The 26,453-nt window shown below is 53.3% G+C and overlaps 7 protein-coding genes across 7 annotated transcripts; 5 read left to right on the top strand and 2 right to left on the bottom strand.

The window, feature by feature from the left end:
* Positions 1-1,009: 1,009 nt before the first annotated feature.
* On the bottom strand, positions 1,010-8,497 carry J4E86_002356 (uncharacterized protein; the record flags this gene model as incomplete). Its single annotated transcript, XM_051442916.1, has 3 exons — positions 1,010-7,249; positions 7,298-8,232; positions 8,431-8,497. 3 exons carry the CDS (start codon positions 8,495-8,497, stop codon positions 1,010-1,012), a joined length of 7,242 nt encoding a protein of 2,413 aa, XP_051306504.1.
* A 600-nt stretch (positions 8,498-9,097) lies between these two features.
* Positions 9,098-10,117, top strand: J4E86_002355 (uncharacterized protein; the record flags this gene model as incomplete). Its single annotated transcript, XM_051442915.1, has 1 exon — positions 9,098-10,117. The coding sequence occupies one exon, from the start codon at positions 9,098-9,100 to the stop codon at positions 10,115-10,117; it is 1,020 nt and encodes a 339-aa protein (XP_051306503.1).
* A 254-nt stretch (positions 10,118-10,371) lies between these two features.
* J4E86_002354 (uncharacterized protein) lies at positions 10,372-13,320 on the top strand (the record flags this gene model as incomplete). The annotated part of the gene is made up of 4 exons (XM_051442914.1): positions 10,372-10,678; positions 10,726-12,771; positions 12,833-13,029; positions 13,081-13,320. 4 exons carry the CDS (start codon positions 10,372-10,374, stop codon positions 13,318-13,320), a joined length of 2,790 nt encoding a protein of 929 aa, XP_051306502.1.
* Positions 13,321-13,747: 427 nt separating this feature from the next.
* Positions 13,748-15,209, bottom strand: J4E86_002353 (uncharacterized protein; the record flags this gene model as incomplete). The annotated part of the gene is made up of 2 exons (XM_051442913.1): positions 13,748-14,738; positions 14,872-15,209. The coding sequence occupies 2 exons, from the start codon at positions 15,207-15,209 to the stop codon at positions 13,748-13,750; spliced, it is 1,329 nt and encodes a 442-aa protein (XP_051306501.1).
* Positions 15,210-16,534: 1,325 nt separating this feature from the next.
* On the top strand, positions 16,535-17,554 carry J4E86_002352 (uncharacterized protein; the record flags this gene model as incomplete). Its single annotated transcript, XM_051442912.1, has 2 exons — positions 16,535-16,575; positions 16,642-17,554. 2 exons carry the CDS (start codon positions 16,535-16,537, stop codon positions 17,552-17,554), a joined length of 954 nt encoding a protein of 317 aa, XP_051306500.1.
* Positions 17,555-21,745: 4,191 nt separating this feature from the next.
* J4E86_002351 (uncharacterized protein) lies at positions 21,746-24,532 on the top strand (the record flags this gene model as incomplete). Its single annotated transcript, XM_051442911.1, has 4 exons — positions 21,746-22,429; positions 22,480-23,590; positions 23,639-24,061; positions 24,111-24,532. 4 exons carry the CDS (start codon positions 21,746-21,748, stop codon positions 24,530-24,532), a joined length of 2,640 nt encoding a protein of 879 aa, XP_051306499.1.
* Positions 24,533-25,559: 1,027 nt separating this feature from the next.
* J4E86_002350 (uncharacterized protein) lies at positions 25,560-26,055 on the top strand (the record flags this gene model as incomplete). Its single annotated transcript, XM_051442910.1, has 2 exons — positions 25,560-25,878; positions 25,946-26,055. The coding sequence occupies 2 exons, from the start codon at positions 25,560-25,562 to the stop codon at positions 26,053-26,055; spliced, it is 429 nt and encodes a 142-aa protein (XP_051306498.1).
* Between the last annotated feature and the right edge of the window lie 398 nt (positions 26,056-26,453).

The raw sequence follows: 26,453 nt of genomic DNA, 5'->3' as shown, positions 1-26,453 counted from the left end.
CGTTGCCACCTGTCTCGCACGTCCGTCATGGACGGTTTGGGAGCGGAAAGAAAAGGTCGTGGTCATGCGGCAATGCAGAATAGGCAGTCCACCGAAATGCATATTAGCATTCTATCTTCCGCTCCACCCCCACCTGGTGAGAAAGTCCTTCAGTGTACTCGCGTCGTCGAGTTGACCAGCCGACCATCTTTTGCGGATGCGGCAATAATTCGGCTCGGCATGATTTGGACAAGCGCGAGTCGAGTTAGCAGTCGTTCTTCATCCTAAGAGTAGTGAGTACGGTGCCAAAGTCTCGTTAGATGAGAGAAGTTTGCATACCAGAGAGAAGGTTCGCAATGCACGAGATCCTGCGGTGGAATAACTCCGGTCTGCTATATATAGAAGTACATGTCGATCAAGACCGAGCAGCATACCATGGCTGAGCGAAGGGTGTTACAAGAGATTGCGCTTGTGCGTATATACGAAGAGCAAGATAGAGCCAAGTATATACGAAGGCGGTCGTTCCTGCTGGGCTTGCGGATGAACACCCAAAAGGAACGGATGTCTTGAGTTAGAGAAAGAAAGATCGCATAGAGACGGTTCGGCGGTATTTAACTTCAGCTTGACGACTATGCGGTGTTCTCCGAGGCGGTGATGGTGTTTGTCTCTTTGATCGCGCGTTGAAGTTTGCGCGCGCGGACATGTGCGGTGGCGGCTGCAGCGGCAACCCTCCTCACCATCGAAGCACCTGCCCGCCGAAGACCAGGAACATTGCATGACCAGCCATCAAACATTTCGCGCTGCGCATCGTCACATTGCACATTTGGAAAACATCTTTGCGAAGACTTATTGCTACTACCGCATCGCGCATTACTCATACGTTTCCGACTGTTGTACAGAATCTTTGGCATTGACGCCTCTCTTCTCAGATCGTGATATCATCCCACAGTACGCGCCTCGCTATGCATGTAAAAAGGACAAACTTTTGGAAAAAACAACTTCACCGCCCACCCACACCGCCTCATATGCATCATCCACCACCCGTACCGTACGTACATGTTCGATACATGTCGTCATCAATCTCTCCTTCAGCGTCGATATCCTCCTCTCCTTCGGCGTCCACGTCAGCATCCACCATCTCCACGTCCTCACTTGGCTTGTTGATTGCCGCGGGAGTGTGTGTGCCGCTTGCCGCCGGGTCTGCAACGGGCTCTTGCCCAATTTGTGGAGTCGCAGAGCGGGAAGCGGGTCTAGGATCCGATCCGTTCTCCTCTGCATGAGACTTTTCAGAGTTCAGGGCGCGGTGCATGATCCGGTACTGTTGTTTCGGGTTCTTGAGGATCTCGCGACTAGTACTCGTCTCCAGAGGGCCGACATCTTGAACACTCGCAGCGCCTTCTTCGTCAACAGGAGTCGCGTCAGTACCTACGGCCTTGCGCGCCTGTAGTGTCGAGAGCCTCAAGTTGTAATCGACGCGCCATCGCTGCTTCTCGTGGTTCTTCGCCTTGCGCTTGACGTGCTCGCCAAACCAGTCACCTTCCGTGTCGCGCAGATGGTCGCCAAATGCAGCCCAGAAACCTGGCAGGGTAATGTAGCCGCCACCAATCGTCTTCTTGACTGCATTGACGGACTGGAGCCAGTCTAGAACATGTTCAACCTCGAAGAGCTCGGTAGTATGTTCAGGACAATGAGAGTGGATGTCGGTAGCAGTCGCACCAGCCAAGAAAATCAAAGGCTGCAGCACCAAGTTCAAGACCCGGTACCACCACGGCCACGTCACGGATTGGCCGTCAATACTGCTCCAAATGGGTAGTAGCGCGCCAGAATCGTTTTTGCCAGGCAGAGGCGGCTCGGGCAAGGCTGACCAAACTGTGGGTTCGGCATCATTCATGGGTGACGGTGGTGTCGTCAACGGCTGTAGTGGGTTGCCGAACTTATAGCTTGCTGTCGGCACAACGTGGATATCCCAGAACAACCGAGCACGGTCAATCGCGCGGTGGTTATAACCGCCTTCGCAGAAACCCCACTTGGACAGTTTCGGAAGTGCGGCGTCGAAGTCGCTGTTGACTGGTGGTAGCTGAGGTACAAGCTTGACGATACCCTCGTTCACCATAGTCATAATAGCCGCAAAGGCACCGTCGTCTTCGCAACGCGACATGTTGTAGAACCCTGCATCCTCATCGGCAAACGCAGCATCCATCTTTTTCTTAATTGCCACGGCGTTCATGAAGTCGTCGAGCTGGAACAGGCGTGTATACTTCTTCGCTAGAGCTTGCGTAAAGTTGTAGTTACGGCCGGGCAAGAGACGCTTGAGCTTGCGCATCCTGATATGCTGCTTGTCCACGAGATCACCTACGACGTTGACAAGTACAGTCTCGCCGAGATCCTTGAACTTTTCGTGAGCCAAGTTTGCGTTGTAGAGTGCTTGTGGGGTAGCCGTGTTTGCACGGATCCATGAGCGTGCCTTGAGAAGCTTGTCGTCGGAGGACCAGGTTGCCTTTCGCGATCGATGGAGAGGAGCGGTGAAAGACTGTTGCAGTTGAAGCATTGTCCTCGTCCGATCTGCAGTTGCAGCTTTGTACCACAATACCCGATCCATGATCTCGTAGTTTGACTCATCGACATCAAACTGCTGCAGCGCTTGCCTCAAGACGGGAAGAGGAAGATCGGGATAGGCACACTTCCGCATAGCCCATTGTATGAGGCCTGCCCAGTCGTGCGTCTCGGGATCCTCGATAGAAGCAACTTTGCCGGTCTCATACGCTTCCAAGTAAAGTGACTGGAATGTTGTGGTGAGCTTACGGATTTGCTCAGCCATGTGCATCTGCATCCAGCTCCAAAGCTTCTTGGCCTTGGCCATGTCGAAGAACCTGTCGCCAGTATGTACGTTCATGAAAAGGCACCAATCGATTTGCTGATCATCCCCAGATAGCGAAGAGACCACAACGAAGGTGTAGAAAAGCTTCTTGAAGTCGTCCAGCGTATCAGCAGCCCGGGCATACTGTCGTTCCTCTTTAAACCGGTTAATACGTGTCCTCTTGCGCTCGCGCCATGTCTGCACTGCTCTTCCAGGCCTCGGTGCACGCTGAGGAGGTTGGTAGATCGGATCGCTCGGATCACCTGTCAGACCAGTAAGGCGTTCCAGCAGAGTGGGAGTAGGGCCTGGCCTGCCTCGCTGCCGTCCACCAAAGTTCCTCATCCTTGGCTTCTTCGCGTTGGACGACACAGCGTCGTCGCTGTCTTCAGGCTCATCTTCGCCCTCCGAGCCGGACCGCGCTTCATCGTCCGTGCTGGAGTGGACGGTGGTTGCTGCATCTTGTGCAGATGTAGATCTTGCTAGAGAGATCCGAACCCTCTTCCTCGAGGACTGGTCGCGCGGAGCTGCAATCCGGACACGCTTCTTGCTCTTCTTCACATTAGCAGGTCCGTCTGTAGCCTGCTCACTAGAAGCCAAAGAAGCAACCTTGTCGGCTCCAGTGGAATCAGGTTCGTCCGCTGTCACCCCTCCAGTAGAATCCTCCACGACGGGCTGTTCCACGGGCGGTAGGTCACGCTCACTGACAGCGTTGTTGGGCGCCTGTTGCGTGACCAGATCAGGCATTTCCTCATCGCTCTCATCGTCTTCAGGCGGCTCCTCATCAGACTGGTGCTCACGTTCCGGAACCGGTGCAACGATGGGACGCGTCCAAATGAGCGTTATCGGCCCGGACTTCGCGGCCGTGGCAGCAGCAACTTCATCATCTGCCATATCGTCGGAGTCTTCGTCGAAAGCTCCCATGTTGGTGGTATACAAAGGAGCTCGACGCAAATTCCTGCTCTTGTCGTTCAAACTAGCCAGTCGTGCCCGCTTCGTGCGCGGTGCGCCGCTGCCGTCCGCGAGCTGTTTAGAAGACGCTTGTTCTACTTGAGCGTTCTGAGCCTTGCGGGCTTTGGCTTCCAGCCTCTTCTGCTTCGACCACACGCTGCGCTTTCGAAGCTTAGCTTCGGTAATCTGCCTCTCGAGTTCAGGATTCAATTGGTTGAGGATAATGCTCTCGTCCTTGGGAGCGGGCTCAATCGGTTGGTGCGACACGACCTCGCCAATCAGATCACGAATCTCCTTTGGGTAATACAGGAGTGATTTCTCTGACCTACGGGCATTGTAATCTTTGACTTGGGAATATTGAGCCATGTTATGCGCCAACTTGAGGACTTCCGGGCTCCTTTCGTTCAGATGTGCCCATGTATACATCCTGCGAACGGCAGTCCCTGGCATGTTCTGGTGTTGCGAGGCAAAATTCCAATGTTTCAATCCGAACTTCGGGTCTACAGACATGTTCCTGAGCGTCTCGGTAATGGTGCTAGGAGAAGGCTTCGGGATGTTCGGGTGCCGCTCTTCCCAAAGCGTGAGAAACGGTCGTGGCATTTCACCGCCGCCTGGGAAAACACCGCCGCACATCTTGATGATCTCGAGAATGAGGTTCTGCCTCAATGTGCGTTGGGTTCCTGCAATGCCACCACGTTGTCCTTTCCTTGGTTTGGTGCCCGGGATAGTCGGTACTGGGGTCTCGACGATAGCGCTGTGAACCGCATTAGGCGGAGGAGCACCAGAATTGGCTTCGGAAACGGGAGCTGGCGACGACTGGGCTACCGGACTTGGGCTGGCGGCATAAGGGCTCTGATACGGCGTCATACGGGCGCGCTCGGTTGCATTGATGGCGGCCCAGCCGCCCACCATACGAGGTGCTGGTACGATTGTCTGGGGCAGTTGTTTCCGTGCCGGCTTGGGAGAAACATCGCTAGGCTCTTCAACACTGGCGGAGCCTGTAGTTATACCGGGGACAACGTCGTTGCTTCTAATGACCATTGCGTCTGGTACAGACGATGTCGCTTCTTCTTTGTTGACTTCATTGCTGTCTTGTGACGGCTCGCTATCAAGTAGGACCGACTGTCTAGTGGAGACAGATGACTCCCCATGGCTCAGAACATCTTTTTGCGTCTGTATCTCGATCGGTGACTGCGGTTGCGTTGGAGAGGGTGACCGTGTTTGAGCCGGGGTCAAGTTTTGCGGGATGGTCTCCAGATGAGCGAGTGGCGCCTCAATATGCGGTTCTGATACAGTTTCGACCAGAGTGCCTTGTGGTGGTTGAGTCGTCGCTCCATCTCGCTGGGTAACACTGGTCTGCCTAGACTGGGGTGTTTGAGAACGTTCAGCTTGAATTGCGCCTTGCTCCTGCTTCGATTCTGTTATAAACCAGTCGAGATCGGCTAGATGCGGTAGCTTGAAGGTGGCCATCAAAGCCTTGCGTGGTCGACCTCGCGCAACCTTCTGCTTCATATGAGGGTTGAGAAATAGACCCGGGGAGCATCGCTTGTCGTATTGATCAACCACACCCCGTGCTCGAGCGTCCAGTTTGGAGGCGTCGAGCGGAACGTATGTTTTCGTCAAAGGCCGGGCGATATGTACTGTAGTTGACTGGCCCGAATGATCATCAGGACGAACAGGGGAAGCTGCGTTTCCGGACGGACTTCCAACATCAGTGGGCGAGGGCGACATCGATGCCACAGTCCTGGATTCTGACCTCTGTGAAACTGTAGTTTTGGTGAGGCGTCTCTTCGACGTTCTTGGGGTAGCGACCACGTCCTTCGCCTTCCGCTTTCCGGTAACGGGCTCGGGCGAGACGTGACCAGTCCCCGGCTCCGTGAGAGTAGGTCCAGGCACATAGTCAGCCTCGGGGTTCTCCATAGAGACATCGATATCTTTGTCCCTGCAGGGCGAGGCTTGCTTTTTGGTGGATCCTGCGCCCTCTTCCTTCTTTCTCCTCGCCCTGTCCTTCATCTCGGCGTCCCAGATAGCAATGATGTTCGAGTTTTCCAAAGGAATGCCGTCTTTGCGCTCCTGGCGTAGACCATCAATGATATCGTCTGGGATCCGACCCTGACACGACCAACCCATAGCTATCCTTTGCTTGTTACTGAGAACTGTAGGCTCGGTTGCCGACTTCGTCGTCCGTTTCTTCACCTTCTTCACCACCACAGGCAAACCGCGTTCCTTTCGAATTGCGTTCTCCACGCCCATTGGCATGCGCCCTTTTGGTGCTATACCCTTCGCTATCCGCTCTTCTGCTGTCATTAACGGCTGAGCTAGTGGACGTTTTGCCGAATCGTGCTCAATGCTGTCAGGTATTGCTGACGGATCACCGGTCTTTTCGCGATGAGCAAGAATTTGGTTTTGAACATGTCTGCTCAGGCGAGCATGGCGATGCAGTCCCAGCTGAGTCTTCTGCTCGGGAGTGAGCGAGATGGTTGAAGGCGTCTTAGAAGGTTTAGCAGCCTTTGGTACCCTGGCGGGCTTGACTTTGACGGCTTTCTGTTTCTTGGACCGACCTGCTGTATCCGATGTTGTAGGTTTCAGCATTGAACTCGAGTGCTTCTGATAGCCGATCTGCTCTGCGACACCGTTATCCCAACGCGGGCCGTTCTTGCGAGGTTTCACAATGGCCAGACCAGCTTCAGATAGTGTTGCTGCACCAGTCTTTCGAACTAAGTCTTTGGCGCTGACGGTTGGGAAACCCCACGCGTTGAGTGACACCTCGCTCATAGAGCTCTTCGCAGATTTTCCAGGCACCGAAACACCTTCCCAGACAGCGATCTCGTCATCGACGGCTTTCTGGAAATTCTTGTACGTGCGATAGAGGTAGTGAACGAACTTCTTTGCTTTGGTATTACCAGCATCTCGTATGACAGCCAAATGCCGCAGATGGAAAGGCTGTGTCTTCTCCCAGTCATTGGTCACACGGGTGAAATACGATTCAATGGGCCGTCTCCAAAAGGGCCCGACAATCCGGTTGCGTAGAACCTCAGCGTCCCAACCCTGCGCACCAGCCAGTGCAGCAGCATTGAAGATCATGTTCGGAAGAAAGCGGTCAGGCGTCCATTGCGGGGGAATGCTGACAGCTTGATCAGGAGCAGGCTGAGCATTAGCTCGGTCGCTGACATTGGCATCTGGATCGTCTGGCATGTCGTCATTGAGATCGTTCAACAACGAGTCGCCATCGACATCCTCATCGCGTAGCTCGCCCTTCGCATCCGTCGTGATAGGAGCTGTTCGACGGAAGCCAAGGTTCCTGACGTCTTCGTCCTGTGGCGCGCGCATGACCTGAATGCATGTGATCCAAGCGTCGGCAGACTTCTTCTTACGAACTCTACGTCGCTTGATCATTCCTGTTTGATCCAGTCGGATAATTGCACCCTGGGTGGCGCGCTTGTTCCAGGATGACATTGGGACACCCTAGTAATGTTAGAACGCGACACATGATTATAAAGGCCGTACACTTACCAGCTTCTCCCTAATAGATCGCGTGGGAACGATGCCACCTTGGCCAACTTTGTCGTACAGGAGTTGAGCAAAGTTCCGGACCACAAACGTACCGTCCTCCTGATACACGTCCTCAACGGCACTAGACTCGATGAAGGTGTTCTGAGAGACAAATTTGTTGTGAATACAGAGGCTGGTGCGCATCTTGTTGGATTGTACAGAAATCTTGCTGATGTAGTTCTTGCGAGCTAACTCATCCGTCCTATGCGGAACAGACCTCTTATCCTGGCCACTGACGTTAATCAGTTCGGGCTGTGTGATGCCTGCCGATCCGCGGGCAGCAATGAGAGAGAGCAAGACAAATTCCATGGCAGGGACCTTCTTCAAGTCGATACCGTGGCCTGTCAACGCCTGCCATACCCTGCTCTGACTCGCATACAAACGAGGGGCAGTGATGTCAGGGCTGGGATCGTCGAAGACTGCTGTGGTACGATGCGGTCCATCTGGCAGATTACGTCGCGGTCGTGACAGTTTTGGATGGGTGGGAGTTTCGGGCGACCGAGTAGAGAGGTCTTGCGGGTCATGTTGATCTCCGAGGATGTGTTGGCGCAGAGAGTCCCGCAAAGCAAAGAGAGATTTGGAAGGCTGCTCTACTGCTTTGATGGGATTGTCGGATGATTGAATTAAACCTGTTGCGGGTGTCTCGCCGATGGTACCAGTCTCGTGTAGCTCAGCCGCCTCGAACTCTGAGAGAGTGAATTGACGAACTTCCCGTTGGTAGACTATGCGGATATCAGGATGATCAGTGAGCCATTGCCACAGACGCTCATAGAACGTGCGGCCAAGTCCAGCCGACGGAAGACGGCTGTCTCCATCGTCGGACTTGGATCCGCCGTTATCGACGCCTTGTTTGTAGAAAGTCTCAACGAAGTGACGGAAGTCTGCGCTAGTAGCACCTGTGGGTTGTCAGTGACTGATATAGTGAACGTCAAAAAGGCTGAAGCGAAGAGAAACTAGCGACTGAGGTGAAGCGAACGCAACACTCTCTCTTCTGAGCAGTCTTGTGTTGTAGCTCATGGAAGAGTGGAGTCGCTCAGACCAAGGCCAGTGCGCGAACGGAAGCAACGACTACACGTGCAACGAGTCATGCATACCTTGAATGCCGCGAAGTGCAATTTCTGACAGTAGAAATTCCAACAGCTTGTCAAAACCTGACGCCATGTTGCTACCACCCGTCCCCTTTCAACTCCGGTAGTGTGATTGCGATTGCGATGACAGGCGCTTAAGGCATGTCAAAAGTGGCGATGCGGCGATTCGAACGCGCACCGCGGGAGGATGCTGGGTGAGATCGCACTGTGAGTGGCTGCCGCTGTTGTGGATCACCTCTGGGCGCAGAAGTCGGTGTATCGAGAATACCAAAAATTCCCGGCGGGCGCTTGGAGCAGTTTGCAGAAGTTGTCGATGTCGAGTTTCGAACGCGTGCAAAAAGTTGTCGAATCGGTAAATACTTTGGCAGCGTTTAGGTGGGGTTGGGAGCTGCAGAAAAGTGACTAAGAGAGGAAGAAACCTGCCCCGCGTCGCGCCTTGGCGGCTTGGTCCGCGCTCGCGCTAATCGAATAGGCAGGCACGCAGGCAAGTGCACTCACTTATCTGATAGTCGCCATCCCGTCGTCCAGAGGCAGCCGCTGCTCTTTCAGGCGCACATACTGGTGCTACTCAAGATTTGGATGCATCTCCACAAACCCTAGGCAAATCAATACACATGATCAGGGCCGACCTTGGTAAAAGATGATCTTTCGCAAGCACCAGTAGCACTCCGACATGTCCTTCACCTCTCCCTTCGGTACATCAGCATCAAAACCTGGCCATGGATCCATAATCCTCGAAATTCTTCCCCCGGATACGCCTGTCCTTCGAACTGTGTCATATCAATACCCACTCAAGCTAGTCGCCCCGGATCCCCTGGCACCACCCAATTATGGCAGAGAAGCAGAGGACGCCACAGCAGCAGTCACGCCATGTCTCATTCATACAGTGTTTCTGTTGACCTATGGTGGAGGCATCGTAGCTGGAGACAGCATAGACCTGGAAATTAGACTAGACAGCAGTACACGGCTGATACTGTTAACGCAAGGGTCGACCAAGATCTTCAAGACCCCTACTCCAGAGCTAGTCTCACGACAACATATGAACATACATCTCAAGAACAATTCCGCCTTGGTCTATCTCCCCGATCCAGTGCAGCCTTTTGCCAACACGGCCTTTTCCCAGTCCCAGATCTATCACTTGGAGAAAGAGCAAGGTAATCTGTGTGTCTGCGACTGGGTCACAAGCGGCCGTTCGGCACGGGGAGAGAATTGGGACATTTACGAATACAAGAGCCGCAACGAGGTCTGGACCGTAGACGATGCCGGCAAAAGGAGACTGCTTCTACGGGACAACCTCATTCTAGACAAGCATGGGAAAACAGGGCTGCAACTTTCATCACGTATGGATAGCTATTCTGTCTTCGGCACCTTGATCGTTCGCGGCCCCATCTTTTCGTCACTGTCAAAGTTCTTCTTGGATGAGTTCGAGGCACTACCGCGTATTGGTGGGAGGGACTGGGGCGACGCGGTGCAGCCAGAGCTTCAAGCGCATGAGCAGAGGCGGTATGAGAGGCAGCAGAGAGAAAAGGCCGATGGGCTGATATGGAGTGCTGCGAACGTGAGAGGCTTCGTCCTGGTCAAGTTCGCCAGCAGGGAAGTTGAAGGCTCGAGGAACTGGCTGAGAGACATGATCAAGGAGGAAGGGTCGCTGTTGGATACATTTGGGGAAAGGGCAGTTTTGTGTTTGAAATGAAGCTAGAATTCGAAGATACCCGAGACCACGTAGATGAATGGAAAAGCAGAACTGGTTGGATGTCGTGTCTCGATGTTGTTCGTCGAGCGACTCGCAGCCCCACGCGGCGTGTTGAAGGCCCAAGCACCCGGCGTCCCAAAAGTCGATGGGTGACGTGCATAGCCGCACCTGAACGCTCGTCCAGCCGCGCACCCACGTCCCCTACCTGACCCTATGCCCTACCACCGACCTGTCGTGGTCTCTTTGTCGTCAATATGAGCGGCAGGCTCGTCGCGGGCCGCCTTTCCACCATCGCACGCCGCTCACCGCTGCTCACTCCGCGCTTCTACACGACGCACTCGCTGCCCGCCGGTGGCCTCCTCCGCAATCAAGCCGGCCTACGCCTGGTGAAGCGACGACCATGGCCGCTGGGTAGCTACTCGCTGCACAATATCCCCGCTACACGCTCCATCTCCTTTGCGCGCGTCATACCGAAGCTCGTGGGCAAGTTTGCGACCGTCGGCGCTGCTGCAGGAGGGGCTGTTGTTGCAGGCGTCTCATATATCCAGTACCAAGCTGGCCGTATGTACATGCAGTCTATCATAGTAATCCTAGCTAACCTTAAATAGAGGCGGGAACATTCGCACTCGATCTCTTCCACCGAACTAAAGACGGCGCGACCGAATTTGCGGGCGGCGCACTCAGCACGGCAAATGGCTTTTTCGACCAGCTAGAAAAGGGCTTCAAGTCGACCAAGGACGAATTTGAGGGCGTAAAATACCCGGAATGGCTACAGCGACTACTCGCCAAGGACGAATCTGGTGGTGGTGGCAGTAACGGTGGCGGCAGAGGCCCGGAAGAACCCAAGCAGAGCGGTGCTGGATCTGCTGCTGCCGGTGCATCAACAGCGGCGGCATTCGGATATGCTCAGGAAGACGACGAGGACAGGCCACAGGCGGAGAAGATCGCACGAGACGAGCAGATGATGATGCTCACCAAGAAGATGATTGAGATACGCGGGCTTCTGCAGACTGTTGGACAGTCTGATTCGCTCACGTTGCCCTCCATCGTTGTCATCGGATCGCAATCGTCCGGAAAGAGTTCGGTCTTGGAAGCCATCGTAGGCCATGAGTTCCTGCCGAAAGGACACAACATGGTCACGCGACGACCCATTGAGCTCACACTCGTCAACACACCAGATGCGCACGCAGAGTACTGCGAATTCCCTGCTCTCGGTTTGGGAAAGGTCACAGATTTCAGCCAGGTGCAGAAGACGTTGACAGACCTGAACCTGGCTGTACCAGCGAGCGACTGCGTCTCCGATGACCCTATCCAACTGCGCATCTACTCGCCAAATGTCCCCGATCTCTCCCTGATAGACCTGCCCGGCTACATCCAGGTTGTTGGCCGAGACCAGCCCCCGCAGCTGAAGGAAAAGATCTCGCAGCTTTGCGAGAAATACATCAAGGCACCCAATGTCATCCTCGCCATCTCCGCCGCCGACGTGGATCTGGCCAACAGCACCGCGCTGCGAGCGTCCCGACGTATGGACCCTCGAGGTGAGAGGACTATTGGTGTCATTACAAAGATGGACCTTGTGGATGCTGAACGCGGTGCCAGCCTTCTCAGTGATCAGAAGTATGCTCTGCGCCTGGGATACGTCGGTGTCGTGTGTCGGGTACCACCTGGTGCTGGTGGCTCTAAGCTCTTCAGCCGTGGCAACGGCAACATCACCAATGCGATTACAAAGAACGAAAAAGCGTACTTCTCTTCGCATCCCGAGTTTTCAGAAGGATCAGAGCTCGCCGTCGGAACGCAGAACCTCAAGAAGAAGCTCATGCATGTGCTCGAACAGACAATGGCTGGCAGCCTCAAAACTACAAGCGAGGCTATCCAAAGGGAGCTCGAAGATGCCCGATATGAATACAAGGTCCAATACAACGAGCGACCTATCAGCGCAGAGTCATACCTTGCGGAATCATTAGATGGTTTCAAGCACTCCTTCCGTGGCTTTACTGAGCAGTTCGGTCGACAACAAGTTCGTGACTTACTCAAGCACGAGCTCGACCAGCAGGTACTCAACCTGCTTGCACAGCGCTACTGGAACAGACCTTTCGACGACCTCAGCGTTCCCTTCCCTGAGACCGACCCTCTTACGAACCTTGCCAAAGCTGATATCGATGGCGAAGATCAAATATGGCAGATCAAGCTCGACAGCTCCAGTGCTGCACTTACAAAATTGGGTGTCGGACGTCTAGCCACCAACGTTGTCGCAAGTGCGCTCCAAGCACACATCGACCGCCTCATCACAAACTCTCGCTTCGCCGCCCACCCCTTCGCCCGACAAGCCATTACCGACGCTTCCACTTCCATCCTCAAAGACCTTTCCTACGACATCTCCGACGAGTTGGAGATCTGCATCAAGCCCTACAAATACCGCATCGAAGTCGAGGACAACGAATGGGCAAAGGGTCGGGAAAATGTCACAGCTGTGCTCAAGGACGAGCTGAAGGTCGTCGAGGCTGCCGTAAAGCAGCTTGAAGAACAAGTTGGTGGCCGCAAGCGAGTCAGGGACGTAATGTCGTTCATTGACCGCGTACGAAGCGGACAAGTCGTTCTTGAAGGTGACGGAGTTGGCGGTGCCGGCGGCTTCAGCTCTGCACTCCTTGCTAAGGGTAAGTCCAATTCTCTTATGCAGATCTTGCTCACCCGAATTCAACACTAACAACATTACAGGCCGGGAAGCAGTCTTCCTCCGCGACCGCATCGACGTGCTCAAACTACGTCTCCTCGCCATCAAGAGCAAGCAATGCGCCAGCAAGAAGAACAAATACCACTGCCCGGAAGTCTTCCTCGACGCTGTCGCAGACAAACTCACGACGACTGCCGATCTCTTCCTTGACGCTGAGCTGCTAAGCAAGTTCTACTACATCGTAAGCCACTGCCCTCCCCTTGACCACATAATTTCCGCTAACACCTTCTAGTTCCCACGTGAACTCGACGCCCGTCTAGGCCGCGGCCTCTCCCAAGAAGAAATCGACCGTTTCGCCAAGGAAGACCCCAAGATCAAACGCCATCTCGATGTCGTGCGTCGCAAGGACCTTCTCGAACACGTACTCAAGGAGATGGAGGGTCTGCGCCAACTCGAGCAAAGAGAGAAGCGCATGATGGGCCGCCGGGACGATAGGGATGAGCGGAGGAAGAAGGGCTGGAGTATGTTCTAGATGTAGGAATGACTGGATGACGACGGCCTTCGTGTTGGGTATAGACTGTATGGCGCTGTTGGCGTTTCGTGAAGCGGAAAAGAAGCTTCTTTGTTGATGTTGATGACGATGACTTCGCTACTCCCTTATTGGTCTTATTGGATTGAGATTATGTATATATGACTTTCTGATCAGGTTTCCCCGTTCATCCAGGTCTGTACTTTGATGATTAATGGTCAATATGGAAGCTGTGCTGCATGAGAATGACGTCTTGGAAGTATGAGAAATGTGTATTGCAATCTCATCTATCGGGTATCTTCAACTAATGCCACCGAGAACTGTAATGCTAGGTCCCGCACAAGAACAAACTCCTTTAGAACGCCATACATGCCACGTAAAATCGTATCTTCATCTTTCCTCCCCTCTTCTTAAGGGTCGGTGGTCTCAATCAACCGATCAACCCCCAGTGTCTCTTGACCCCCCAGTCCAATCTCGTCATACCTTGCAAATCATCTCCGTTCAAATACCCCACACCCTCCTCAACCAGCATCTTCCACACCCTGTTCCTCAGTCCAATAGGAAACTTGGGCGCACTCCAGTACCGCGACTTCAACCCTCTCTCCTTTGCGCTTTGGATCTGAGCGCGGATCTTAAGGCGCTGAGCTTCCGTGATGCGACCGAACCAAAGTGTGCCGATTGAGTGGCCAAAGTTGACGGATGCGTAGTACGAGTTTGTGCTGTCGAAGTGGGAGGAGGATGTTGTACCGACTGTGCCTTGACCGCCGCGGGTGGTGACTGAACCTTCGTCGAGCTTGTCTAATGGAGCGTCGAAGAAGATGTCGCGGTAGGTTGAATTTGCGGTGATGAGGTCGAAGGGGGCGTTGCCAGTTGCGACGACTGTGATCGCGCCTTCGATGGTGGTGTTGCCGTTGAAGTAGGTTAAGTAGCCCTTTTCGCGGAGTGCGTTGAGTTGTTGCGATACGACGGGGAAGATGTCGTGACCGTTGTTCTTGAAGTCGACTAGTAGGACCAGAGTCTGCGCAGGCTCGGTGTCGAAGATGCCGTTCTTGACTTTGGATGATGTCGCAAATTCTCCGAGCTCGTTCTTGTGGTCTAGCATCTTGACCAATGGGTCGACGTACATGGACGTAAAGGTGCCATCTTGCGTCAGAGCGTTGGTGCTGTGACCAACGTACAGCTCCTCATCGAAGAGCCAAACATCTGCTTCGACACCTGTGCAACCCCAGCGCAGGGCGTCGTACAGTGGTACTCGGCGCCAGTAGTCGTTGTGCGAGTGGCAAGGGACCGGAGTTACGTCGCGTGTTATGTCCAATAGCTGCGTCTTGTCTAACACACTCGAGTCGAACGACGAAACTACATAATCATCCAGAAAGGTAGGCACGTATCCCAGGAATACGTTGACAAGGTGAAGAACACCACTAATAAAGTCAGTATACCTATTCTTCTTTCTCCAAACCATGACAGGATGACAGCTGCATGTAGGGCAGGGGACTGTCGAATGAGAGGGTTGCCGCCGGAACGCGCGGAAGCTAAGGTCTGACAGGCACTTACAAGAAGATGAATACCAGCAGTGGTATTATAACACAGGCTTTAGCTGCATATTTCCTCTTCACTCGATACTTCTTCGACTGCGTCTTTTCATCCGGTAGCCTAACACGTCCACAGTCCTCGTCGACCCGCAACTTTGCATTCCGCCTTCGAATGCTCATTCTTAGCCGGCGCCAGAACCCAGGTCGCGATACTATCTCCTCCTCGTCCGAAGCAAAGATGGAGCCGTTTCCATCTTCTAGCTCGCGCAAGGAAACATGAGGTGCTTTTGCATCGAAAGAAGATTCCGAGTCGGAAGAGATGCGTAGAAGAGGTTGGGTGGAGGGGGTTTCGGTAGCCATCTTCAGGCACGAGCCAATCGCAGGCAAGGATCTGGCACGACTAACTTGCTGGACCCTGAGAGGCGGGGCAAGCGACATCGATATGTGCAGCGCACCTGTTCAAAGATGGAGGATGCGATGAAAGAATTGAGATGTTAAAGGTCGTCTTTGCTCGCCCGGGCGAGTTTGCACCTCAGAACCAAGGCGTTCGCTGGCTAAACACACCTTCCTCTTCGACAGTCGCTCCAAAACGCCACGAGCTTTGTACCGGTGATCCAGACTGGCTATTGTCCCGTCCTTGGGTTCGGAGGAGGCTAGACTGGCGCGATGCACCTCCGCGGTTCAGTGCAGGATCCAGAAAGTCGCGCACAACGCAGGGTCCAGTTCCTTGGTAGAGCCTCTTAAGATTCTGGGTGTCGATGGATTGAAGGCGAAGGACTTGTAGTTGTCAAGAGCAATCTGGGTCGGAGGCTACTTATTGCGAGACAGAGTGCGATCGGCCAGCCCACCCGTGAAACGAATTCAACCCACGAAGATAAAGTGCGGGCTATCAGCATGCAAGCCCTCGAGACAGCCGCAGCGCCCAGCAGCGTTCGAGAACTGGTGCACGGCCTGGAGAGCGAGTTCGGGCACGCAACACGGCTGGCGATGGTGATTGGTTGCGAGTGAGAGGATGACCGACACTCAACGGCAGATGCTAACGACTCGGTCTGGTGAAAGTCGGAGCAGATGATCAGAAAGGTTGTGCTTTGGAAGAGCACGTTGCTGAGCTTGCGCACTCAGTGGTTTATTTGAATGCGGCGGTGGACTGGTAGCGATAGACGACGCATCCACGTTGCACCTGCCCGGACGCGTAGTGGTGATGCCTTCGGTCCGAAACTGTCACAATGGGGCATCATTTTTGCCTTGATTGCGAAACAATGCATTTAGTCTCGATAGCGTCGTGTTCCCAGGATTGACGGGTTGCATGCTGCGTGTCTCTCGCTGAGCTAGTTGAACACGGCCACACGACTACCGTGATTGGACCCAGCGTACGTTGTAGGTTTTCGGTCGTTCTGTTCTGGGCCTGCGCCACACTTGAAAGCTTCCAGATGAGGCGGTAAGCCGGAAGTTCTAAGCATCGCAAGCACCGCCTCGGCAGGCCGTGTATGTTTTCTCCATGTCTTGCAGCACCTCCGCAAGTAAAGATGGCGGGGTGAAGCCGAGCGACACGTGCGCGTGATGCCAAGATATCCGATCCCCAGTTGCCCGATAATCCCTGTCGCGACTCCGTAACTTTTTGCGACAGCCATCGACTGATTACCGTCGGGACTCGGTATCGAATAGACAACCAGCCAATACCCAATATGCCTCACAAACACAGACGCGTGGAGGAGGATGATACCCAGTACGTCATTCCGTATTCTCGCAAGCCTAATCACTTGGAGACAGTGATCTGACCCGTCGCCAACAGGTTCAACCTTCCGCCCAACGTCCACGCCGCTCCCCTCGCCGTCGGCAAAGCGCGCACCTTTAGCACAGCTACCAAAGGCAAAAAGCGCAAAGTAAACCAAGTCGAAGGTTATGGCGCAGACGATACCCCCAAGGCCTTCCAGCGGCTCATGGCCTTCTCCCAGGGCGGACAAAAGAAGCGGTCAGGGCTCGACGACGGCACTATTAAGACGAAGAAGCAGAAGAAGCAAGCCGCAGCTGAAGCAGTGGAGAAGGACGATGCAAACAACAAGAGCGAAGAGCAGGTGCAACCGACTACCGCGCTGAAGATACAACCTGGAGAGTCGATGCACGAATTCCGCGCGCGAGTTGACGCAGCGTTGCCCATGTCAGGCATCACCAAGTCCGGCAAAAAGGTCGCAGGTGTCAGCGATCACAGAGTCACGAAGCACGAACGACACCTCAAACGTCTACAAAAGGGATGGAGGGAAGAAGAAGCGCGGATACGAGAGAAGGAGATGGAGGCAGCGGAACTGGCCGAAGAGGAACAAGACGAGCTGGATGCCATGTGGGAAGACAAGACAGCCGATCTCGACACTACACGAACGGTCAACGGCAAGAAGAAGAAGGCGAAGAAGAGCAAACGCAGGAAGCTGGCGGGCGAGATAGACAATGGCAGCGAAGACGAGTGGGAGGCTCTCAAGAAGAAGAGAGAAGAACGGAAGGGCTTGCACGACATCGTCCATGCACCGCCAACTTTCGACAAGGTGCCGAGAGAGATCTTCAAGGTCAAGAACAGTGCAGGCGCCAAAGTCGGAAATGTCCCCAAACTGGCTGGTAGCTTGAGGAAAAGGGAGGAGTTGGGCGAGGAGCGTCAGAAGATGATTGACAAGTATCGTGAGATGATGGCTGCCAAGAGGGGGACGCAGGAATGATGTGTTGGTTTTGGTCGATCATGAGATACCCCAGATACATATACATTGTGCTACACTGTGAATGTAGATCGCATGATTCATCGAAGCATCGCAATCAGTTGTCACCTTAATCAGTAATGCGTCGCTTTTCTATGAGATCTGATAACAGCGATGTGGATGGATAGAAGTACACAAAGAAGACAATCAGCTAGTGTGCAGCTCTTCGTGGAAAACCCTATCGCATTCCAAATCACTTCTGCATGTCAACGGGCTTGGACGTCCCCCGAGGTGTGTCGCAATGAAGCAAAATCTATGCTTTATAGTGTATCTGCGATATATTACTAGATAGGATATACGCCTCTATAGTTTTCAAAACCGTCTCTGCGGCGTTTTGGACGATGCTGTTGGGCGGCATGGTGCCTGCAGCGATGTGGAAGTCCAGCTTTCACTTCAGCGGTACGAACATGGGTTGAAGCCGGCACTTTTGTGAAAGCAAGACTTCGCTGTTGCCGCACCAGGCAGGTAAAAATATCCATTGAAGACAGCGCTCCGTGAAAGCAAGAGGTCGCTGTTACTGCATCGGGCATCTTTGAAAATCCGTCAAAGACAGCAAACTCCTGAGAGCAAGACATCGCTGTTCCCGCAATGGGAAGGTTCAGAGAACCTTAGCACTGTTGATCGCTGCTGGAATAAGAGGGCATCTCTGCCAAGAGAACGATGCCCGGACACTACCCTGTTGAGTAACTTCCGAAGTCCGTTGAAGACAGCATTTCTTGAAAGCAAAAGGTCGCTTTGCCAAGCTTTTTGTCACGTGGCGAGGCTTCCCAGCTGGGTAGGTGGCGAAACAGTCGTGGATTGTAGCACTTTTGCAAAAGCAAAACATCGCGAAGCCAAGACTTTGTGGGTCGGTGAAATGTGGGACGACATGTGAGAGAGGTGTTTCATGCTACACGACCGACAGTAGCCCTTGAGAGCTTGATGCCTGGTCTTGAGGTTAGGACGCAGTTGGTGCAAGCTCATGCCATTGAACGAGAGAGTGTTTCAGTTCTATTCGAGATACAAATTAATCAAAGCGCGCCTCTAAACGTTCCCTGTGTAATATCTTATCACTAACGCTTTTGAGTTCTGCTTCCAAGCTTCCCTAAGTCCACATTCTTGAAAGGTCGACGCCCGACCTTCAACAAAGTTTGTTCTTGGTGGGGTGCGTGCAATATATCAACATCCACCATGATCATCTACGACGGTAATTCCAAGGTGACGGTTGTGGTTGAGATGCAAGTACATCCATCCGAAGCAGCAGTGCCGACTTTGAAAGCTTCCGTGAATGTCACAGGGTGATGTGATGAGGGCGCCGCGATGAAGCGATCCATGGGGTGCATATCTTCAAGTGCGTCAGGCACGACTTTGAGTTGAAGTATCAAGTGATGGTACGGGCATGATGGTTCAGAGGGGCGGCTCAGTGTTGTTTGTGCTAGGTAGTTTAGTATATGTGCGTGCCCGGCTGCTGGGAGCGAACATACCATTATTGGGCGAGATTGCAACTGGGCCCGACCTGTTAGACTTTGCCAAGCGCCGTGGTGCCCGACTCATGGCTCGTGATGTGTATTGTGATGATGTGTTGGTTTAGCCAATACTCGGACTGTGTTTTGTTGACAGGGTATGATTGTAATCAGGAGAACAATGAGTTGTATGCGACTGGGGCGTGTGTCATCTGAAGGGCGGAAGTGGCATCTGGACAGCGTCCGACAGACCAGCTTTTGATATACATGAGAGCCAGCAAGGACGTGGGGTGGCAAAATGACCATCGGTAACACAGATGTGGGTTGTGAGGGAATGGATGCAAGCCCCAGTGAGCCTTGTAGGAAGGATGAACAAGCCACTGTTCAGACAGTGCCCCTTGGCCGCAGTAAAGATTGATAACGAAGGCCTCACGGCGAGTGGGTTGAGGAATGCTGGATATCGGAAGCCAGAGAGCCAGTGAGGGTCGAGTAAACGGGCGAAATGGCGTAAAACCATCAAGTGAGTAGTATGTTGCCGCGACGTCCTGTTGGCTACGTCGATAGACAGCTAGCCCTGAACGGCTTGGTTGGGTAGAGCGTCTGCTAGGTTTGGGATCGATGGGGCCACGGTCTGTGTGTTAGGGTATGGAAAGGCGGCCATATCAGCGTTTTCCATTTCGGGGACTGCGACGTCATGTAGAGACCGTGCTAGCCAACCGTGTTTCCAATTTTGGCATCTCATCTATCCACGCTAAGGGTATGCACCTGCTACGGTAGTCGAGTAAGGCTCAATCGCTGGGTTGTTCAGTCTCACTCTTCCTGTCTCCAAGATGGCGTGGCCTGGCTGACGAGCTTTCAGCTAGATGCCCCGGTCTGCTTGGGCAGTGATGTTGAGACACGGATGTGATATGAAGGCCCAGTTGTATGGTCAGGTACCAGCAGGATGGCTCATCCCGCGCGGGTCGTTGTCGTGTGGGCAAGGAAGTAAGCTCCGTGTTCCGTCTCACATGTTAACCTCGAGCAATCACAGACCAATATCCTCGGTCTTGATCTTTGGAGTCGCATACTCTCAGTAGTTCTTGCAGTCGTGATCTTGCTACTGTCAGAGACAGATGAGAGTTTGGGTGAACTAGTCTCGCCTGTGGCAAAACTGGCAACTCCAAATCATGTGGAGAGAGGGAACAAAAGTCGACATTAGGCTTTGCCTTACCAGGGGCAGGTGCGAGACATTGCAGGTGATATGCAAAGGGATGCGGGCGTTTCTCAAGAGGCTAGGCGGTGGCGTCTTTTGGCGTCCTGGTGGCTCTCATGTGTGGCACGACAATAGCAACAAAATGACTATTATTGGTAGCCTCGGAGACCCACCACAGGACGCAATGGCTGCGATACGAGGAACGTTCCGCGATGGCGGTAGCGTTTTGCTCTCTGCGGGGAGTGCCGTTGCTATCCATGGATATCTTGACAGCGCTGAAGCTGACCGGCAACGACCTTGGAAGTGTGGTAGAGCCATTGTCTATCCGGCTAGAAGGCCATCAACAGAGGCTAACGGCGAGTCTACTGAAACACTGTTGACGTGTGTGACCAATAGCCAAAGCACTTGGCATCGATGTTACGGTGTTGGTGCTCACATCCATTCTTCCTGCTGGTCAAGGCTCGCTTGCGCACATAGAGAACCCCCGGCGCGTCTCCACAAACGGTAGCCGTCTGGAGAAGCCCACGGGTAGATACCCCACAATTGTCGCGTGGGGTGACCGCAACTCGTCGCATTGCTGGCAACTTAATGCGCGTGCAAATGCTGTAGCTGACGAACGAGATCTTTGTTGTTTGTTTGGCCGCGCAAACGTAAAAGAAAAGACGGGCGTGATGATAACGATAAAAGATATGACTGAAGCGAAGGAACCGGCGAGTGTACGACGAAGGGGCGGCCAAACCATGTGCAAAGGCTGACCGCAAGGTTTCAGCCCCAAATCCCTTTCCATGGTGTCAGCCTGGGATACTTTAGCCGGTATCTACATCAATCGGGTAGGCGCTAGAGAAGTTAGAGAAGGAACAGATGTCCGATAATAGAAAGAACCCGATGGCAGCTAGCTACGCCGCAAAGGTGTTGGGTAGCATTGGCGAGATAGAGGGCCAGTGGCGGCGACGGCGCGAACATTGAGTGATCTCGCAATCATATCTTGTAAACGGAGGATGAGGAGCCGATAGAAGGAAGTAGACTGAGCCAGACGTCTGACGGTGGTCGTGATGTAGGCGCTGGAAGTAGGTGATATGTAACAACCTTAGGCTTCCACAGACCCTCTATTTTCAAGCATTTTTAACAGAATGTTGCTCACTGGCGCGAAATGCGAGCTTGTGGAGAAGGATGGAGACGATGACATCGCAATGTGAGCGGCATGCATGCGGCGGGTGTCAATGGCTGATGACAGATCTGCGGCACGATGCACAGTACATCATCAACCATGTTGTCGCACCCAGAGCCTCAACAGCCGCGTCAAAGCATAGTTGGACAAAAGATTGAATGCTCACATGTGCGCATACGAGATGAGATGTAAGGGGTTTGTCTGTCCATGTATCCTCAGATCTCCGTCGTTATCGATATCGTCATTAGTGTACCCGAAAGGGGCATGGATCAAGCGCGTCACTGCCATCGCCGCGGCTTTAACAGCAACAGCTCCGCAATCATCAGCTTCCGGGACCTCCCCACGTCCGCCCAATGTCAGCCAATCCAGGTGCACTGAAACGGAAGCACTCGGGCAAGACGATCAAAGAGCTCTTTACCACACAATCCAAGCCAAAGCTCGCCTCCGCAGCGCCGCTCTCACCCACTAGCAAGCGCACACGACGTGACAGTTCTCCGATCCCCACCACCGAGATCGCCACACCCCCAGCGCCGATTACCAAGATGAGCACAGCAGAGATGTATCACTTCCCCAGCAAGAAGGCGGGACTATCGAGCAATGCCGACGTGGTAGACATCACGTCAAGCCCCGACAACAGCCCTGCCAAAGCGAACGGGCAACGGAATGGCATGCGCAAAGCAGCGCCCAACATGCACGCCAACAATGGTCCTAAACGATTGGTGGTCAAGAACTTCAAGCCCACGAGGAAGGTGGACCCCAGGGTCTTCCTGGACCAAACATGGACGAAGATCGATAAGGCTCTGGACACCATCTTTCGGCAGGGGGATGTGGACTTTAGTCTGGAAGAACTATACAGAGGTGTAGAGAATGTATGTCGCCAAAACATGGCGAAAGACATCAAGGAACGCTTGATTGCGAAATGCAAGGACTACGTGGGTGGGAGTCTGAAGGCGAAGGTCAAGGAGAGTCTGGGAAGGCCAAACATTGACGTACTGCGGGCAACTCTGCAGGCGTGGGTAGTGTGGAACAGCCAAATGGTCAGTAATACCCATACACGTCCGCACGCTGTCTTACTGACAAACTGAAGAAATACCTTGACTGGATCTTTTGCTATCTCGACCGCGCCTACCTACTCCCACGACACGAGTCCCTCCGCGAAATCTCGATCAGTCTCTTCCGCTCCCTCATCTTCGAACACTCCAAATTGAACCCGCGCATTGTCGACGGTGCCTGCGATCTTGTCGCTAATGACCGGATGGACGGTGACCTGGACAGCGAGATGTTCTCCAAGACGGTCAACATGTTCCACGACATGCAAGTCTACACACGCTCCTTTGAGCCGCGCTTGATGGAGATCAGTCAGGAATACGTTGCGAAGTGGGCAAATACAGAGAGTTCAGAAAAGTCCCTACCCGAATACGTCCGCAGTTCGAAAGCACTCATGGATCGCGAGATGAAGAGGGTCGACATGTTCAGCCTCCCGAACACCACCAAACGAGAGCTCCTCACGTTATTTGAGGACCACTTGATATCGAAGAAGGAGGAGCGACTGACCAATCAAGACGAGCTTGCGGATCTCCTCGAAACCAACGCCATTGAAGATCTTGAGCTACTGTACACGTTACTCGAACGGAGGAAACTTGGCTCAAAGTTACGGCCAGGGTTCACAAAGTGGATTGAGGACGAAGGCACAGCTATTGTGTTTAACGACAAGGAGCAGGATAACATGGTGATACAACTGCTCACATTGAAGCGCCAATTAGACACATTGTGGAAGGCGTCTTTCCACCGAGATGAGGAGTTGGGTCACGGTTTGCGAGAATCTTTTGACAAGTTCATGAACAAGACAAAGAAAACGAGTGCAAGCTGGGGCACGGACAACTCGAAGACTGGCGAGATGATTGCCAAGTACGTGGACATGCTGCTGAGGGGAGGCGCAAAAGCGATACCAGCACAGCTTAGCCGCAAGGCAGACAAGCCCGCTGCTGTAGAAGTTGAAGAAGATAACGAAGAAGGTGTTTTCGATGAAGACACAGAAGTCAATAATCAGCTCGATCAGGTTCTCGATTTGTTCCGCTTCTTGCACGGCAAGGCTGTGTTTGAAGCTTTCTACAAGAAAGATCTGGCCAGACGATTGTTGATGGGCCGAAGTGCGAGTGCAGACGCTGAGAGGAGCATGCTGTCGAGACTGAAGATTGGTAAGTGTGTACCTATTTGCGACTTGCTGAGATACTAACGTACTGCAGAATGTGGTGCCGGCTTCACCGCCAACCTCGAGCAGATGTTCCGCGACATCGAACTGTCACGAGAAGAGATGAGTTCGTACAAGAATATTAGTGAGGAACGCAACGAAAAGCTCAGCCTGGATCTCAACGTCAACGTCCTTTCTGCGTCAGCTTGGCCTACGTACCCCACAGTCCCTGTAATTCTACCTCCGCAGATCCAGTCTGCGATCAACAAGTTTGAAGCACACTACAAAGTCAAGCATTCTGGTCGCAAGCTGGAGTTCAAGCACGCGCTCGCCCATTGCCAGATCAAAGCCAGGTTTCCCAAGGGACTCAAGGAGTTGGTGGTGTCTTCCTTCCAGGCTATCGTTCTTTTGCTCTTCAACGGCCGAGCGGATGATGAGCACATTGACTACGAGTACCTCAAGCAAGCCACTGGACTACGTAAGTTGCGTGCTAGATCTACTATATCCGCATCACTAACATCTGATAGCGCCGGCTGAGCTTAATCGCACTTTACAGTCCCTAGCCTGCGCAAAAGTCAGGCCATTGACGAAGCACCCCAAGGGCCGAGAGATCAACGAAACCGACACCTTCACACTCAACGCGTCATTCACAGACCCCAAGTACCGTATCAAGGTCAACACCGTCCAGCTCAAGGAAACAGCAGCCGAGAACAAGGAGACCCACGAGCGTGTTGCTGCTGACCGCAACTACGAGACGCAAGCTGCCATTGTCAGGATTCTCAAGGCGAGGAAGAGAATTAGCCACGCGGAACTGGTCAGCGAGACCATCTCAGCGACGAGGAACAGAGGAACGTTGGAGGTCAGCGGTATCAAGAGGAACATCGATCGCTTGATCGAGAAGGAATTCTTAGAAAGAGAAGATGACGGACTGTATGCATATATTGCTTAGGCTATGCACATTGCCAGCTGGTTTGGATCTCAGCACATACTTTACATGGCCGCAGAAGGCAGGCTTACAGTGTACAACAATGATATTGTTATCGTGTTCTATCTCTTACGAAGATTGTATTATGTTCTACCCATCTTCGCGCTCGGTCAGCGAGTGCATGTTGGGCGAGCTGCTTATCATTAGTACCGCATCCGGCACATTTCGCTCAGTAATCGACACCACTTCCTAGCCGCCGGCATCGCTACGCTCGCTTCTACTACCATCCGCACTTACCGTCGTGGAGGCCGATCTCCTAGTTTACATGCCTCCTACACCCAATGCCCAGGCCCACCTTCCAAATCCAGCGCTAGTTGCCGCGTTTCCCTGTCGATCCCTAACCGCACTCAGCCTATCGAACACGCACATGTGCACCACCGCCAGATCTCCGGCGATAAGCAGCTTGAAACACATCATCTTAGTTCCGGGAGATAACCGGCGAATCGTTGTCCGTACCTTCCTGATCGGCGGAAGTCGCATGTCCTGGGTGCATGGGATGGTGCTGGGGATGTTGATGCTCCGGTTGTCTTGGTAGCGGGAATTCATGCGTGATATTGTTGTCGAGCGAATGGGAGGGGGTAACGTGAGAGGGTGGTGGATGTATGAAAGGACCGAGGGTCTGCGCTTAGTATGGTGTTGTAGGTGCCACGCTTGGAGTGGTAGTCTGTGATAGGTTCCTCTACCCCAGCTTGAGAGAGCCTCCGCTGCATGGCTTCGCGGAGCAATTGTTCCTTCCGGAAAGGTGCTAAGGCTCTCTGCGTCCGGGTTTAATTGCTTTCGAGTATGATCTTCCACTTTAGGGTTGAGATGGTTCGGAGGCGACCGCTGGACTACCATTAGACTACACTGGGGTGACAGGTAGTAAGACAGTATAAAGCTACTATGTAGCACCCTTTGTTCGGAAGACAGGTCTAACAGCCCCGCCGATCCCTCGTTACACAACGCCCGACAAGACACTCGCTCGTCGTCTCATTCTCCCCCAGCCGCGACCATGAAGTTCCTCACCAACATCCTCCTCTTCATTGCGCCCGTTGCCCTCGCTCTCCCCACTTCCGTCTCCGAAGAGGCACCCGTTGAGATTGCTGCCGTCGAGTCCAGACAATCTTGCTACGTCAAGTGCGGCTCAACATGCTACACTTCATCCCAAGTCTCTGCTGCACGCAGTGCGGGTTACAAGCTCTACCAGGCCGGAGATGAAGCTGGTAGCTCCACTTACCCGCATCGGTATAACAACTATGAGGGCTTTGACTTCTTGGTTTCGGGCCCGTATGAGGAGTTCCCGCTGAGGACTTCGGGTGCTTACACTGGTGGTATGCCATATCCGTGTTCATGATAAACGAGGTCGACTAGAGTATGCATGCTGACTGAGGTATTTAGGCTCTCCAGGTGCTGATCGTGTCATCTTCAACACTGCTGGACAGCGTGCGGGAGAGATTACACACACTGGTGCCAGTGGCAACGCGTTTGTCGCTTGCTCCGGTTGGTAAACTTGTTGTAAGGGATTGATCGTGAAGACCATCAGAGGGTCGTTGGCGGCATCTGAGGGTGAAGGGTTTGCACGGTCCCAGAATGCAGTGCATCGGCGAGTTGTAACGAGGGATCGATGTGCCTCCCAAAGAACTTTTCACCCGCATCCCAGTGTTGGAGATGGTGGAGGCAGGTTATTCATGTATATACATTTTTGGAACGATTTAAAGTATCTTCAAGTCTATTGTGGGATCGTGATCAGCTTAACTTCAAGTTCAGAACGGAATGTGGCGTGCTTTCACGTGGTAGCGCGTCCGGAAGGCACGCTATCTCGTGTTTGTACTAGTGAGCCGCTCAATCCGCAATCTTCCTATCGCGAACTTTCTAGAAGGACGCGTCGCATGTTCGTCAACGAACT

The sequence above is a fragment of the Alternaria arbusti genome (assembly GCF_024043155.1).
Source record: "Alternaria arbusti strain BMP 1465 chromosome Unknown scaffold_2, whole genome shotgun sequence".
Lineage (NCBI taxonomy): Eukaryota > Fungi > Ascomycota > Dothideomycetes > Pleosporales > Pleosporaceae > Alternaria > Alternaria arbusti.
This window is presented reverse-complemented; position numbering and strand designations above follow the sequence as displayed.